This window comes from Salvia splendens, chromosome 4, assembly GCF_004379255.2.
Source record: "Salvia splendens isolate huo1 chromosome 4, SspV2, whole genome shotgun sequence".
Taxonomy (NCBI): domain Eukaryota; kingdom Viridiplantae; phylum Streptophyta; class Magnoliopsida; order Lamiales; family Lamiaceae; genus Salvia; species Salvia splendens.
Genome location: NC_056035.1, coordinates 17,037,603 through 17,054,969, shown reverse-complemented (window position 1 = coordinate 17,054,969; position 17,367 = coordinate 17,037,603). Strand labels below are relative to the sequence as shown.

At 39.9% G+C, this 17,367-nt stretch overlaps 1 protein-coding gene across 2 annotated transcripts; it reads right to left on the bottom strand.

Annotated features, from left to right (window-relative positions):
• Window positions 1–2,186: 2,186 nt before the first annotated feature.
• On the bottom strand, window positions 2,187–11,109 carry LOC121798910 (DNA polymerase zeta catalytic subunit-like). Of its 2 annotated transcripts, none has more exons than XM_042198171.1 (15): window positions 10,927–11,109; window positions 10,656–10,738; window positions 10,452–10,509; window positions 10,134–10,183; window positions 9,920–10,032; window positions 9,736–9,778; window positions 9,190–9,258; window positions 8,511–8,660; window positions 8,253–8,424; window positions 8,072–8,163; window positions 7,593–7,976; window positions 3,955–7,433; window positions 3,532–3,835; window positions 2,791–3,405; window positions 2,187–2,669 (listed from the first exon to the last, which is right to left on the bottom strand). In XM_042198171.1, the coding sequence occupies exons 1-15, from the start codon at window positions 11,030–11,032 to the stop codon at window positions 2,496–2,498; spliced, it is 5,892 nt and encodes a 1,963-aa protein (XP_042054105.1). In that variant the 5' UTR covers window positions 11,033–11,109; the 3' UTR covers window positions 2,187–2,495. The 2 variants fall into 2 exon arrangements, with proteins under 2 accessions (XP_042054105.1, XP_042054106.1); XM_042198172.1 differs by having other exon boundaries at window positions 10,656–10,751; window positions 10,927–11,068.
• Between the last annotated feature and the right edge of the window lie 6,258 nt (window positions 11,110–17,367).

The following is a 17,367-nucleotide window of genomic DNA, read 5'->3' as shown; positions in this document are numbered from 1 at the left end:
GTCAGCTCGCCCGCCGTCTCGTCCGCTATTGCGGGCACCCGACGGACAAGACCGTTTTTTTGTTTATTTTAAACTCTATATATACGGCTCGTTTCGGTTCGTTTTTATTCGCACCACTTGTATTAGCGAGTTTCTCTTCTTTCACTCTACAGTTCTCGGCATCCCGAAATGGCTAGTGGTAGTGGTAGTGGTGGTGGTGGTGCGGATGGTAGTGGTGCGGGTGGTGGTGGCTGGGATAGTGAAGCAGCACGGAAAATCTGCAAACAGATACGGGCCTATACGTCCGCTGAGATAAATCTCCTGATGAGGGAGACCTTGCAGCAGCAGCAGCCGGCGGTACCTCGCCCCATCCAGCATCGAGTTGTAGTACATCGCGACCACGTCGCTGCATACTAACGGTTGTTTGACGACTATTTCCCTGAGCAGTAGCGATTTGGGGACAACTTCTTTCGGCGACGTTTTAGGATGCACCGGGATCTATTTATGCGTATCGTGAACGCTTTAGAGCGTCGGTACAAGTATTTTCGATTCAGGGAGGATGCGAGTGGCAGACCCGGTCACTCGCTTGTACAGAAGTGCACTGCTGCAATTAGGCAGATAGCTTACGGAGGAATGGCCAACATGTTCAACGAGTACATCCACATCGACGAGACGACTGCCCGTGACTGTCTCAAGTATTTTTGTCAGGACGTCATTCAAATATTCGGGGAGAGGTACCTGCGGAAGCCTACCCCCCAAGACTGCCAGGAACTGATGGATATGCACGGGGCGGTGCACGGGTTACCTGGGATGTTGGGCAGTATAGATTGCATGCATTGGGAGTGGAAGAACTGCCCCACCGCCTGGAAGGGTCACTGCACGACCGGCTTTAAAGGCAGGAATCCCACGATGATCCTCGAAGCGGTAGCTGACTACCGGCTTTGGATTTGGCATGCATATTTTGAGGTAGCCGAGGGAACAACGACGTCAACGTCCTTCAGTCGTCGCCCCTTTTCAACGAGCAGTGCAAGGGCGTTGGTCCGACCATCAGTTTTGTCGCCAACGGTAACCAACATCATATGGGCTACTATTTGGCGGATGAGATATACCCTAGGTGCCCCGTCTTTGTGAAGACAATCAGATGTTCGCTCGAAGATAAGAAGGTTTACTTTGTGAGCCGACTGGAGTCAGCGCGCAAGGATGTGGAGCGGGCATTTGGTGTGCTCTAGGCTCGATGGGCGGCGGTGAAGATTCCAACCCGTTTGTGGTATGACGACTGAATTGCTGATATCATGTACGCATGTATTATCATGCACAACATGATCGTAGAACAAAAAGGTCCAGAATTGACTGATTGGACCAATGAAGATGCCGCCGGGCCAAGACACAGCGTGGCCACCGCCAATGTACGAATGGGGATACCTCATGATGACGCCGGACGACTCCAAGCCCATGCCGACATGCACCAACAAGAAGCCCATATTCGACTCCAGCAGGATATAATTTAAGAGTTGTGGGCGCGGAAGAATGCACGTTGATATTAATAATGTAATTTCTTGAAATTGTTTTTTTTAATTGTACTTTTTTATTGTTTTTAATTTAATGAAATTATGATTGCATTTTCTCCGTATTTGTGTCAAAATTTTAATTCCGTATATAAAATGTGAATTTGTTTGTTGGGAAGTCCTAGTGCTTGTCCTAGTGCTAGTCCACTATTGTGTAGTGGAAAGTCGTAGTGATGTGGCAGTAGAGTGGGAAATCCTAGTGACGTGGCAGAAGGTGTTTTTAGAAAGTCTTAGTGCTAGTCTGTTGGGAAGTCATTCCTATTATGAATGCTCTTAAGAAAAAAAAATCTAAAATTTATAATTATTTTAAAGGGAAAAATTTTGATTACAAGATATTATTCTTAAAATGTTGAATTAGGATTGAAAATTTATAAACTGGAAAATTTATATCCCAAATAGCCCGACAACCCAAACAAGTTAGCTTGATTGACCTCCCTAGTAATCAACTCAGCATTGGGGGATGATGAAATAATCGTAATTCGAAGATTACATGCTGACAATATGATCAAAAATAAATTCAAAAAGTAATCAACCATTCAAAAGAAATAGTGGATCACCTTGAGTTATCTTTATCAATCTATCGTATCACACAAAATAAATCTTCAATTCAAAAGAATCTAGTATAAGATTAAACACGTAATATACGAAATTAAACATTCTTATTATCACAATCAATTTCCACTCGCAACAAATAAAACCAACCTATATATGATCATACAAGTAGCCCCGTTACATTTTTCCACATCAAATTACAAGAATTGCACCAATCTTCCCCAAGTCTCTCTCCCGCCGATAAGACAAATGGAAATCTAGCCTAAAACACTAGTATGTATACATATGTGCTCAATATTTTAGTATTATAATTGTACACAGTTTATATTTATGTACACATACATACTACATCTATATGAAACTTCTTAAAAATCATTATAATGTGTAAAGGTTGAAGAGTTAGAACCACTCTACCATGCATTTTGGGTAGAAACCAGTTGCTGTAGCTACTTCAGGCAGTGACTGCAATTCTTTCTGAACTTTTACTCTCTCATAGAAAACTGAGCACGCTAACGAAGTACATTTCACTCCACTTTCAACAACCCAATCCCCCCCTCCACAATGACGACATATCTGCATATTTGGGGAGAGAGAGAAAGAGATTTAACAGATTGCCGTAATAGGTCAAACAGAAATGGAGTGTCTTTCAACAACGAATACATAAGAATTCTGAGAAGTACTCTTTTATACTCACAGCAGTAAGGTGTTGGATATTCTTTTCGAGTTTCGAAGTTCTTCCCGCCAAGGCTATAGCAACAGTTGTTTCATTCTTGGAACAATCATGGCAGAGATGAGCTGATCCCTGAACCACCTCTCCACAGATAGTGCAATGCTGCGAAGCATAGTAATAATCAATTCTCATCCTCTGTGGATTCTGCGCGACAGTCTGGCGTTTCCCAGCAGTTTCGCGCACCGGGCGGGGTGTGTCCAGGAACCACTGGTTCAGATCAGCTCCAACCAGCCCAAACACTCTCTGCAATGCAGGCATGATTTGTTTCCTAATGTAATAGATATCATTTAGTCTGAAAGGGGAATTGATGGCTAGAAGTTCAAGCGGGTCGACCACCATGTCCATTAGACGAGCACCGGGCTCACCATGGATCACAACGTAAGGTATCCGCTCAGCATACCGAGGCTCTGCCCGAGGGTCTTTGCGCAGTGATTTGGTGGCCACAATTGCAGCCGGAGGAAGTGAATAAGCACGTTCAGCATACGTGCCCAAGCGAACCTCCTTTGCAAAAACAAAGTCCTGAATGGAGACCCTGCCAGATAATATCTTCGTCCACTGGCGCAGCACGTAAGCTTTTACCTGGAACAGGAAAGTGGAAAAGCAAATATGCATTCAGATCTTCGCAGAAATAACAGGTAGCTGCTATACAAATGGGTCGGGGTTGCTGAAGCACCCCCTAGTACCCTCCCCCAAAATACCCCATACCTTATATATATCCTGGCTTTCGAAATAGATCCTCAATGACTGCTCCATAGTTTTGGATACAGCAGCACATGTATCTCTTCGAACTGTCTCAATACCCTTAGCATCAAAGATCGGCTTGCTCTGATCGGGACTCTCGTAGCTGTAACCAACATATCGCTTCTTTGTAAGGAGGAAGCAGGGGTGGTAAACCTTTTCCATTTTCAATGTGACAGGACTGGGATTCATTTTGGTTATTGCTGATGCAATTTCTCGTCCAATCGCGAATGCTTCTTGAACAGACCGCCCTTTAAGGAGCACAAACATGCTGTACCAAAGAGCATGAGTAACTCATCAAGGAGAAAACCAAACCAAAATTTTTGACATTTAACTCTTTTTCAATTTTAAAGGACTCACAAAAGCATTGTAATGAGTAAGACTACAAACCTATCTGTATCACCATAAATAACTTTCGCTTTCCACTTGTCATTTGAGTTTACGAAAGAGATTGCAGTTTCCAAAGTTTTACGGCCACATTGCACGATACTATCCGCAAGTTCAGCACAAGGCATGCGTCCACTAAACCCAGCAGCTGTATAGCCATAGGTGACATTTGCTATAAGCTTTAAAGCAAGCTGTCGAGCATTTAATATCCTGTGTCGAACAAGCTGAGACGGATCTAACTTTTTCATAGCTTGTTTCACCATGATTCTGGTTGATAGTATCTCTTCCAACAGCCTAGGTAGTATACCTCTCCGTACCTTTGACGGAACATAGGTGACACCATTTGGAGCTACCAGTAACTCGTGTTTCAAATTGCGCAACGTATTTAAATGTGGTGAATATGCACAGACGCCAAGTCCATGTGTCATTGGAGGTGTGATCTTTCCCAGACATGTACAAAAGCAAAGGTTATATCCAATTACCATCGACGGATAAAGAGACTGAAAATCCAGAACAACGACAGGATCTGCATAGAACCTTGATTCTGGCTCCATAACAAGCGGTATACATTCCATTGCTGGTTGACTAGCAACCTGTTGGGTTCCGGGGGAAATGGCAAGATAGTTTTGTGTGTGAGCTAAACGCAAAAACATTGATTCAACACGATACTGTGAGCCTCGAGATAGTACTGAAAAGAAGTCAATACCAAATACTCTAGCAAGTTCTGATGTTCGATTTATCATATCGAGCTGATTCAGAATCTGTAAATTCAACTTTGTTCTCTCACTTGTATGATCAATAGATCTATACCTTGCTCGTCCAGGGCCACTAGCAAACCATCTTGTTAGCACTTTCCAAGGGATGTATGGAATTTTTCGCCTCAGAACTGTCTCAGCAACAGCTTCAACTGTGTACATATTTAGCTTAACTTCATTACGCATTAGTCTCCAGACATTGAGCACAATTCTACCACCAACATGAACACCACTGGCATGCGTCCGGCCCCACTCATCCTCAATTATGGAGTTCTCTAGATGAACTACTTCACCAGTTACAGATTTGGAATCTTTTTCTTTGTCAGAAGTCCTAGAATCTGCAGAAGATATATTGATTCGAGATGGCGTCCTCGATATATTATTCAGCAAACCAATGCCAAGATGTGCTGCCCTTTCAGCCAAAAACCCAAGGGAACCGCTTTGAACATCCCAGCCCATAAGAATATCAGGGTCAAAATCATGGATTAGCTTCGTGAAATGATTAAACAATTGTGATTCTTCCTGAAAAACAAATGTCTTGGACTCCAGAACTGCATCAAGGTCCTTTTCCAGATTAGCAGAATCACATCGCAGAAGAACATAAGTATCGAACATAGATGCATTGTCCTCTTGAAGAACAAGAATGATAGCATTGATGCCATCAAAGCGAGGATCAGGTCTTAAATCCCCTCTAGACTTAGCCTGTACCTCCACACTAAGCAATGTTAGCTGCTGTCCTTCACCCGCACTTGCTGGATCTCGAAAACCAATCTGACTTAATGGAGTGAGCCTCATCTTTTTATCAGGACCAGATATCTGAGAGGTATCTAGTGAGAAGCTAGTTTCTAGTTTCCTCTTAATCTCTTGATTATGCTCTGGTGGTTGAGTTCGCTTTGGCCTTTTGTCACACACGGACATAAAAGGAGACTCAGGCAGGATGGACCTGTCAGTAGCCTGAGAATCTCGTTCTTCCACCAAATCACCAGATAATCCATCAGACATCGGAAGAAATTGCGGTGGTGAGTCCATCTTGTGCCTGGAAATGTCAGAGCAATCAGATAACAGCCATCTATCAACAGATTGCCTTGATGGAGGTGACATTGCAGGAGTCAGCATGTATAAATATGACCCATCATTCTGGTAAAGAACAGGAACGCCCATTACTGCTTCATGGTTATCGACAAGCCCACTTTTTCTAGGGTTAACACATAGAAGTTGTTCGTCTTCCAGGAAATTCCTCTCAAAGAAAGGCTGTAAATCATTTCCAGATCTTCCCTGAAGAGACAAAGAAGCGTCAGTCTTGCCCTCATCTTTCCTCTCTATAGTTGGAGGTTTCTTGGGGATGGTCATAGCAGTAAGTTTTACAGTTTCAGCTTCCTGGTCTACGTCTTTTGATGAGTCATAAGCTTCATCCATACCAGGATCTTTTCCACAATATGGTGACTTTTCAAACTGCATGTTTGCTGTCTCCCTTCCCATGCCCTTCAAATTCTCAGCTGGAACATTGTGCAACTTGTGAATAGAGATTGAGGTTGTAAACCTTTCGCTTGTGCAATCAGTGTTGTATGCAGGGTCCCTTGCAGCTGAATTTGAAGGGACAGTACATGATTCCACAATATCAGTTAGCTGCATTGTGCGACCTAAAACTTTACCAAAAGTCTCCATAGTTGAAACATGAGCCTGTTCAGACTCGTCAACATTCACATTACAATCAACAGTGCTGTGCAAATATTCACCCGAACAGCTGTAATTATGATTAACACACTCAGTTTTTCCTATTTTTAGTAGATTTTCTGCATCCATACCATCCTCACAAGATGATCCAAGCAATTCCCCTAAAACAGGGGAACAAGATGGGTTTATATGAATAGCCTCACTGCAGACCTCAACACTTGAATTTATTTTCCTTTCATGTGACTTTGTCTGTGAAGTAAGAGCCTTTTTGTTTTCATCACAACTCCTTGATCTTGAGGCAAGGTATACGTCTCTGCTTGCACAATCAGAATCAGAGCATAATTTTGCATCCCGAACTCCCACTGGGCTCCTATGATCAGCGAGTTCGACTCGACAAGACCGTTTCCTCCTCATCAAATCCCGTGTGGAGCATTCAGCTATTACACTAGCTTTCCCAGTGTGACATATATCTTTCTTCTTATCAACTTTTACACATGGAAGTTTATCTGGTTCATTTCCAGTCCAAGATGTTCCCAAATCTTCTTTTACCTTGGTAGGTGAAAAATCACTCACTTTCTGACAACAAACAGGTAAAGAACCCCATTGAGGTCTTTTATTTAGATGCTTATTTCTCAAGTTTGAGGCTATTCTAGACCATGATTGTGCTTCAACATTTGACTTTGCTTCACTATATTCTGTTTTGGGTGACTCGCCTGAGCAGGGAGTTGATGGTGGATCGTCACTGGATCCATCCACTTGCGGAATAACCCTACTCCACAAACGTTTGTTAGGATCATTGTACTCCGCAGACTGGAAGGGTATGGCATCCTGGTCTTCACCATTAATCATATCAACAGAATCGAGAATATCTTGACACTCTTTTTGAGATTCACTCTCATAATCTACATTGGCTCTCTCTAACACTTTGTCAATTTCTTTGGAAGGAAGTAAGGGACTTAAAATTGTCTCACGAGTCAGTTCATCATCTGAGTTGATATCTTCTGAAGCCTGAGAAGATGCAAGCCACTTTAAAAGCCTTAAGGCATCTTCATCCTAATGAACACAATTCATAAATACAAAAAGTTAATAAAAACGTAACCCAACTAACAGAAAAACAAGTTCTGAGTCAATGAAGAATCGGGGAATATTTTCTCCATACTTATGTTTGGTTTTATAACGCAGACATTTTGAGCCATGAATATTGAGAATCACCTTTGCAGTTGACGGTTCCACATCGGCAGATAGTTGCAGTTGTTTAGATGCATCAGTCTCATTAGTTTCTGCTGCAACAAATTTCTGAAATGGTGAGCTTAATGATATAAGAGGTCCATTCTTTTCAAGTGCCTTTAAATAATTGGATGGCAAATAACTGCTTTCTTCAAGGTTAGCAGCCACAGGGTCGAGAAAATCTCCACAAACTGCTGAAGACTTAACTGACGCAGGAGTCAAAAGTGAGCAGTTATCCGAATCACCTAACACTTCGATATATTTCTCAAACTCAGCCCCACCTAACAGATCCCTTAAAACATCTTGTGGTGGTGGCTTCTCTGGATCAAGAAGCATGACTTCAGTTACCCCATTCGCCACATGTTCTTCCTAGTGAAAGAAAGAAAGAAAGAAAGAAAGAAAGAAAGAAACAATCATAATTAGCAAAATTAGTGAGCAATTCATGAGATTGATTAGAAACTAACCTCCCATATTGGTATTAACGACTGAACCATTTTCGTGTTGGAAGAAGTTTGAGACATAGAGACATATGATATAAACTGCTGATTTACGATATCTGCAAATCAATGCGTGTGAAAAAGTATGTATTAGTTAAAGGCCATGAAAAAAACCACATCAACCTTCGGACAACTGTAGAGCAACAACCATGTGCTACAGCATCTGCTTCCAGTTCAGAGGTACTCTGGCGCCTGAACAGTGGATAATCTTCACCTGCTGACGAACTAAGTTGATTTGAAAATTGCCATATCCACCCATCAGGAATCGTAGAAGATATCCATATCGGAGTAGCCAAAGATAAATCACCACCTGAATCTGCCTATATAAGAAATCATAGTATAGCCTGATTCAAATCCAAATTCATAATCCACTCACTAGACTGAGCAAAAGGAACACCACAGAAACCTGAAAATCCGTGCAAGTGGTGTCATCTCTTGATGTTCTCAGTTTACCACTGTACTTGAATTTCTGGTTTGAGTAAACATCTGGAACAGGATGGCGAAACTTCATCTTAGAAACGTGTAAATGGCCCATTCCATATAAATTGTAGTCAATCTGAAATTATGAAATGTATAAATAAGTGTAAAAGGAGGTATTACTGCAATCTTTAAAGAGGAGACAATTAGAGCAGAACCCAATAAGTTTTGGCACTTCTAGAGAATAATCAATTACACATGTTTTTCTAAATTCTGCTTCCACTTATGACCAAGCAACAAAAGAGATGCTTACAAATTTCAAGAGGTTAGTTATTTTCAACCCAACTGTCAGAAAATAAAACTAGGCAAAGTGGCAAACTTATCCAAGGCATGTAAAGAAATTGTCATTGTAGGAACATCACTGAAATATTAACATTGATTGGAAAGAGATATATATAGACGACATTAGGGAAACTAGCACACAGGTGTTATGATAGAAATAACTGTAACCATAAGATAATCGCCACGTGAGTGCTGTGACAGCAAGAATTTAAAGTTCAAACCATGAGATGATTAAGCAATTGCAGTTTAGTAAGAACCATGAGTATGAGCCACAAGATGGAGAACTTAAATGCACAAAATTGATTTGTGTTCGGAGATATGCTTACCAAGAACTGCAGAAGGAAAGGTATATGTGATTCATATGGCTGCAAATTCTTATCTAGTACAGCACCAACCTACAGATAATAGAAAAGGTTAGATTCCCCCCAGGATTGCAAAATTGTAGGGGGAAATGAGGGACACAACAAAATTTTCGGGGATAAGTAGTACACGTGCAGCAACTTCCAACTGGCAATTATTTTCCCTCTATAATCAATCTAAAAGTAATGTACTGAGTAATGCTTTCGACTTAAATAATATAGAAAAGCCCGATAGTCAAATATATACACATCTACGTAAACAAACACACAGTTCACCCACCAGCACAAGCATACAGAGCTAGGCAGAAATCAAAAAATAAAAGAATACAAGGAGCCAAAAATAATAAAAAAACGTGTATAGTCCAACTATCATACCAAACTTGGGGCCAGCTAACCTTCATCAGCTATAAGTTTATAACAGACATCCAAATAGCTTTACAGAAACAATACATGAAGCAGAAAAGTTATTGCATCAATACAGATGCTGAAAAGTAAAGAAGCTTAAAATGGTACCAGAAGAAGATTTGCAGCACGAGAAACATCCTGTGGATGGTAGCTGATCTTTATGTCAAGGTCTTACACATTAAATGCTTGAAGTAGGAGCAAACTATAAAGAGAAAAGGATGGCAATTCCCTTCTCGTGTTAATGTAAGGTGCAACTTATGAAATATGATATGCACTAGCAGCATCAGGATACAAATATAACTTCACAAAGAGCTCCTCTGAAGAATGATAACCATAGAACTTCTTGGCACGAACAAGATTGCAGCCATGTACATGTTGACGTTTTGAGCCAGTATTTCCTTTAAGCTGTTAAATTTTAAAAATGGATTCTTATTTTATACTAGTAGTGAGGGTGAATTATGCTTTAGAATGAAAATAAAAAGTGGGTGTTCAGATTCAACTAAAACCTTCAGGGCCTTCTCAAGGGCAAGAGATACAGAATGCATGCATGAATCAGCTGCTCAATCACAAGAAAGAAAGAAGACATAATGATTAGAATCCCAGATGGAAACTATATTTAATCCAAAATATTTTGGAGAAATGGTAAATAACGAATATGGTGAAAGAGGAACTCTACATGATACCTAGGCAATAAAGCATAGTACATAAGTCATTAGTCTAGTTCAAATAAAATATCATTAGTCCCACAATTATTGTGTTCTCTAAGATAGATATTAATGCACGATTTGAAAAAATTGAGGGCAAAGAAAATGCTCAAGTCATACCTTCATCATTTGTTATAGGCCCCAGATCAGAAATAGGAACATACAGATAAGGTAAAACCTGCAAAACACAAAGGGAGCCTAAGCAATAGCTCATGAATGCAAACCATTGACAAGAATTCATGGTATCACATTAGCCTACTTAATAATGGAATCAGAAAATAATCATACAAAAGAACAAGAATTTCGAGTATCCAATTGGCATACTTGATGAATGTGCAAACATGTCTTCTGACCAGCCGGAGTCGAACCGTATATCCTTATCACTGGAACCTCGTTCACCTTCCCACCTAAACAAGGCGGCTTCACAAACCTCAACAACCATACATATCAAAACGGAAAACCGAAGCAAAAAAAAAAGAAGGAAACCGCATGGAGAGGAATCAGAGGATAAAAGCCACAAGAAAACTGGCAAATAAATAAAACAAAAATTAAACTAGTCCCTCAATTTAGCAAAAAAAATTTAAGAGAAATTTACCGTGGAAATGGCTATAAGAAATGTCGAAGTCGGGAATCGGAGGCGCCATGTAATAGTCGATTGAAACTATTCTGACGCTGAACAATTGGGGCTGCGAACTCCCCATTTCGGGCTTCCTTAGTCTACTACGAACCCTATTCACTTAACTCTCGCCACTTGACATTGAAAGAGAAGAGAGATTTGGCGCCGAACAACGGTGTGCGGTGGGTTTTATATTTGAGTGGAACCGTGATTTGTAAGCTTTGACTTAGTTCCACGTGTTTATTTCAAATATTTGGTTATTTTATATTCTTAAATATTACTACTGGAGAGGTGGAAGTAAGCATGCACAAACCGAACCGGCCCGGAGGTTAACCGGTGGCGGCGGTTCGGCGGTTCAAGCGGGCCGGTTCAGGTTCGGAAATATGACGAACCGTAACCGCCGGTTCAACGGTCCCAACGGGCAGATTCCGGCTAGGGCGTAGGGTTGCAGGCGAGGTGTGCAGAAAAACCGGTGATTTCTGACGTAAACCGCCGGTTTCCGACGGTTCCGGTGCTTTTTCAGGTGGCAGAGCGTAGGTGGCAGTGTATAGGCCTGAAAACCGGTCAGAAGCTGTGGACTGAACCGTCGGTTTTGCTCTGAACCGCCGGTTCAGGCGGTAAACCGGCTGAATTTGAAATTTGAATTTTTTTTTATTTCTTCCAATTTTACTCCTATAAATACCCCACTTCCCCCCATCATTTTAACTCACCTCATTCTTGTGTTAACAAGGATTTCCTTCTCAATCTTCATTTCTCTATTCTCTCCTCATTCTCTCTGATTGTTCGAGTTGTTTACTAGTTACTACTTATTACTATATTTGTTGTTATGTTCGTAATTTACCATTTATTCAATACTCCATATTTCATCCATACTACTTTCATTTATCATTATGTCTTCTTCTCGTGGTGGACCGGGACGTGGTGATCGGGGCAAAGGAATTGCCCAAGATCAAAGTAGTCGTCCCCCAAAATCCAGGCGACCTAGTCGTCGAGAAGTTATGGAAGAGGTTTCCCGAGTGGCGGCTGAACGCATGCAAGTAAGTTTTAAAAAATTATTTTTACAATTCATAATTTCATAAGATTGAGTTTTTAAATTTTTTTTGTGTTCCTACTTATAACTTCAACTTATATAATATTTATAGATAGAAGAAGATCATAGGATGTCCATGCTACTCGCTGAAATGCATCAAGGTGAGGGCGGGGGCGGTGGTTCCCAACAACAAGATGACGAGTACGACGTGTCTATATCGTCGGACTCTGACAACAATGATGATAGATCTCATTCTCGTATTCCGTTTAGCACCTGCGGAAATGAGGAGATGCCTCATCCCCCTCCACCCACTAACATTACAAAAGCTTTGAAATCTGATATTTTTGTTAAACACTACAAGAAGATCTCGGTGGTGATTCCAAGTCCTCATGATACGCACTCTCAAGAAGAGACATTGGTGTTTCATGCATATTGTAACTATTGTGATAAAGTCTACAAATTTGCGAGTGATTGGGGATATGGCATCCTCCGTCGTCATTTGGTGACAAAGCATCCGGTAGAATGTGGCACTACCTCTACCCAAACCCAACTAAACTTCCAACCCGGTGGCTCAGGTTCGTCAGGTACGCCTCTTTTTAAATATGATCAAAAAAATTGTGCTGACGTTATGACTAGATGGGCTACAATGAAGCATTTTCCTTTTAATGTTTATGATGATAAAAAAATGTGAGGTTACTATGCAAAGTGGTTTAAACGTGGCTATCAAAAGAGTAGGTCGAATGACCGTTCGACGATCTACCGTTAGATAATGTTTAGAGAAAAAAGTTAAATTATCACGTTATTTACTTAACTTGGGCCACAAAGTGAACATTTGCTCAGATGTATGGACTGATTGTTTTAACCGGCATTCATACACGGGCATTACGGTTCACTTTGTGGACAATAGTTGGACTTTGAACAAGCGTTTAATTGGTTTTAGAGAATTTGAGACACCACACACTACACTCGAAATTACTTCTTTAATTATTCAAGTTTTGAATGAGTTTCAATTATGCAATAAGATAATTTCTGTTGGTTTTGATAATGCAACTGCTAACACTGCAAGTATTAGTGATTTGATTGTTGCTTGTGCTCTAGTTATTGGAGGTAAGTATTTTCATCAAAGGTGCATATGTCATATTTTAAATTTATGTGTACAAGATGCGCTTGAATTATGACAAAAGCATGTTAGTCCTATTAGAACTGCAATTAGATTAATCCATCAAAAGCCAGCTATTGGCAAAGCTTGGAAGAAATATTGCCATCAAAAGAATGTAATATATACGAATTACTATAGATGTGTCTCATAGATGGAATTCGACATATGATTGTCTGAATTCTACTTTGACGCATAAAGATTCTTTATGAGATTTTTTTAGAACCTATCTAGTTCATGATTTATATCTTTCGAATAGTTTTTGGGAACATAGCGTGACTTTATTTAAATTGTTCAAATATTTCAAAAATGTAACTGTTAAATTATCGGGTGTTTATTATTGCACTGCTGTTCGTGTTTTAGAACATTGCATGTATATATCACTTGGTTTTAAAACTGCAATGAAAAATGCTTACTCTTTACCTGAATTGATGTGTGTTTTATATTATATGATTGAGAAATGGCTTAAATATTTCAGTGAGATTCCAACGGTGTTTTTGATTGCAAAGGTCTTGGATCCAAAATGGAAATTAGCCAGTAACTCCAAGATTTTAGATTTTTATTATAACAATTTGAGTTCTATTGATCTTGGTCCACTTAAAGCATTGCAATCGGATACCAGTGACGAATTCAGAGTAGACCTCTCAGAAACATTTCAAATAAACCTCCCGAACCGGTCAATTATCCAACAAACCTTCGAGTTTAACTTGCGTGCTCTCTACACTGAATATGAAACCAAGTATAACAGTACCCACCAAGTCAGAAGACCTCCCCCTCATCAACAACATAATTTTGGCTTCGCATTTCAAGTCGATTATGATGACCCCGACGCGCAATCCCAATTAGCCGACCTATACAGCTACAGCACCGGCGGAAGGTCCTCAGGTATGGTAAGTGAGTTAGATTTATATTTCGATTCACTCTTTTCCTTTGGTGATGAAGGTCCTACTCCTCCCGCCCAAATCGACGTCCTCGATTGGTGGGGAACACACGAGAAAGATTTTCCCATACTTGCGTCAATGGCCAAGGAGATTTTTTTTGTTTCGGCCTCCACTGTCGCCATCAAGTCCGATTTTAGTGTTGGCTCGCGTGTGTTGGATGAATCAAGAAGTAAGCTCTCCACGAAAAATATGGAAGCTGTGATGTTACTTGATGATTGGGCCAAAGTTGACGTCAGAGAATAAGAAAATGATTGGGATGATCGTCAGGAGGGATCACAAGAAGAATTCACCGGGGATGAATCGTAGGCCAACCGTCAACCGCCGGCCAAGCCAAATAGGTAAGTAAGGTAAGAGAACTACGTGAGCTTTGATTCCCTAATGCAAATGAGCATTGGAGATACGTAGGCACCTCAACTTAAATTTTAAATTTAAGTTGAGCTTAAGTCCTTTTTCCTTTATTTCTTTTTTTTCCCATTTGTTTCTACTTTAAAAATATGCAAATACAATTAAATAATTGTATTTGTATATACTCTAGTCGATGAAATAGATTTCTCTATAAGGCTAAATCTGGGAAACTTTTGACAATTCTACTATAATTATTGATTATTAGACTAAACTCAATATTTAAAGCTGAATTGTTAAAGGTGTCCTCAATTTAGTTATGTAGAAAGATCTCCTTCGCCGACTAAGAGTATATATACTAATAAAATTATTGTTCAAAACTTCTAAGTCTTTTTTGTAATTTGTAATTAGCTTCGTTGTTGACTAGTAGTCTTGTTGTATTTAAATTTTTGTTTAAGACTTCAAAGGTTTTTGTGATTTGTAATTGTTGTAACTTGTAATCTCAATAAAATTGCAACTTTCATCGTATTTTTTTAAATTTTATTTACGCACATTTCATAGATAAACAAATAAAAAAAATGCAAAAAAAATTTTTGACGAACCGCCGAACCGGCCCGGAACCGGCGGTTCAGGCCAAAAACTGGTGGTTTTGAACCGCCACGTAAACCGGCGGTTTTTTGAATCGGAACCGCTGGGACCCTTGGCGGGCCGGTTCCGGTTCATGGGGATGATGAACCGTGAACCGCCGGTTCATGAACCGGAACCGGCAGTTTCCGACCCGTGTGCATGCCTAGGTGGAAGAGGATATTGTGGAGTTTGAGGAGGGGAGATACAGTACAATTTTGGAACCATCGATGATTCCAAATTTGGAGTCTCCAAATTTGGAGTCGCCCCTATACAGTGGGGATACAACCAATCCCAAATTATCTTATTTATAAGACGATGTATTTTTTTTGTCAAAAATTCAGGATGGGCATGGTTTAAGTTTAAACATCTCTTACTTCGAGATCGTTGAACTAATCGCAACAAGCATCCCACCAAACTCAACAGAAGGTGGGGCTGAGGCTTTCTGGGGGCATCATCAACAGTCAAGTTCTCTATTAAAACGGCGTATGAGGGTCTGATGGGTGGAGAGAGAAGTTCTACATCCATGTCGTTGAAGTGAGTTTGGAACTGGTATAGACCAAAACGAATTAAAACTTTTTCTGGTTGTTACTAAATAATGGTATTTTGGTTAATGATGAGAGGGTAAAACGATGCATATCTTTGGATGGGGGTTGTGACTTGTGTGGTCGTCATTTAGAAACTCGAATGCATATGCTCCGTGAGTGCGTTGATGCGCGACGAACATGGATTGGACTTCTGCGGGTGGTTGGAGTGGAGTGGTTCTTTAACCATAATGCTAAACTTTGATGATAATGTGAGCTATAAAGTTGAACACGGATGCTTCCCCAGAGCGGATATCTATGGCGGAGGATTGATTAGAAATGACGCGGTAACAGGAGACATTGATTTGTGGCTAACATCGGGGTTTGTTCTATTTTGCTTGCTGAGATTTTGTATATTTTTCATGGAGTAGAATTGGCTAGAAGTTTGGGTGTGCAAGTTTTGGAAGTAGAAAGCGATAGTTATGTGGTTGTTGCTATGATCTTGGGACAATTTGAAATCTCTACTAATTGTCAAGCCATAGTGTTGAGAATCCGCAAAATGCTTCAAGATTTTAACTCGGTCATGTTGCGACATGTGCACATAGAAGGGAACTTTGCTGCTGATTACTTATCACGTTATGCTTATTCGGTGCACAACGGCGTTCATCTGCTGGAGTCTCCACCCACAGAGCTTAATATTTGGTTTCTACATGATAAGCTAGGTGTTTCTTATATTCATTTTTTCTCGGGCTTTGCCCGCTTTTTCCTAGCAAAAAAAAATATTACTACTAGTCACCATTAAAAATGACATGTTTCTTACTTCGACTTATGTCATTAAAAATAAAACGTTTCTTTTTTTATTTTTCTTACTTTATTCTCTCTACATTAACTCACGTGAATTTTCAAGTTTCAACATTTTCTGATTTTTCCCTGGAACTTTTATTTTTTAATATAAATACATATACTTTGGATTTTTTTATTTTTTCTCTTACTACTAGTCACCATTAAAAATGACACGTTTCTTACTTTGACTTGTGTCATTAAAAATAAAACGTTTCTTTTTTCTTTCTCTCACTTTATTCTCTCTATATTAACTCTAGTGAATTTTCAAGTTTCAACATTTTCTGATTTTTCCCGAAACTTTTATTTTTTAATATAAATACATAAACTTTGGATTTTTTGTATTTTCACCCAACAAATAATTCTAGCCAAATCAAAGCTGATGTGGAGTACACTTGGCACATTACCACCTACGTGGTGAAATGTGTCAAATCAATATAACATGTTAGAGCATTAGCAATGGGGGCGAACAATCGAGCCTATGACCGCTCCCCATCGACCCCTTATTGTGGAAGGGGGGTCGATGTTCGCCCCATTCCACCTCCCCCATTTGAGTCGTTGTATCGGCCTTGGCTGATCCACAGGACCGTCGATCGGCCCTATGATCGAATTTTTTAATTTTACTGAAAGATAAAGTGGATGAGAAGGAGAAGGGTTTAGTTGGCCAATAATTTGCATTTAAACCTAATTTGCATTTAAACCAATTTTATTAATTATATTGAGCTTATTAGTGGGCCAATAATTTTATGACTAAAGTCCAATTTTGGTCCTTTACATTTGCCCTAAAATTCTTTTTGGTCCCTTACATTAATTGTTTGGGAAGTGATCGTAGTTTATTTGTTTTCAGTGTATGTTTCTTAGTATGTAAACTTTCAACTTCTGTTGCTTAGTTTGTAATCTTCAATTTCAATTGGTTAATACGCGACCTTTAATTTTCGTTGCTTAGCATGTAACTTTTAATTT

What these genes read in the sequence shown, in the direction of transcription:
- LOC121798910 (XM_042198171.1), bottom strand. Translation starts at nt 11,032, where the DNA reads ATGGGGAGTTCGCAGCCCCAATTGTTCAGCGTCAGAATAGTTTCAATC. An exon ending in TTCTTATAGCCATTTCCACG is followed by an intron (nt 10,739 to 10,926) that starts GTAAATTTCTCT and finishes CGCCTTGTTTAG; the next exon opens with GTGGGAAGGTGAACGAGGTT. An exon ending in TGGAACCGTCAACTGCAAAG is followed by an intron (nt 7,434 to 7,592) that starts GTGATTCTCAAT and finishes TGTGTTCATTAG; the next exon opens with GATGAAGATGCCTTAAGGCT.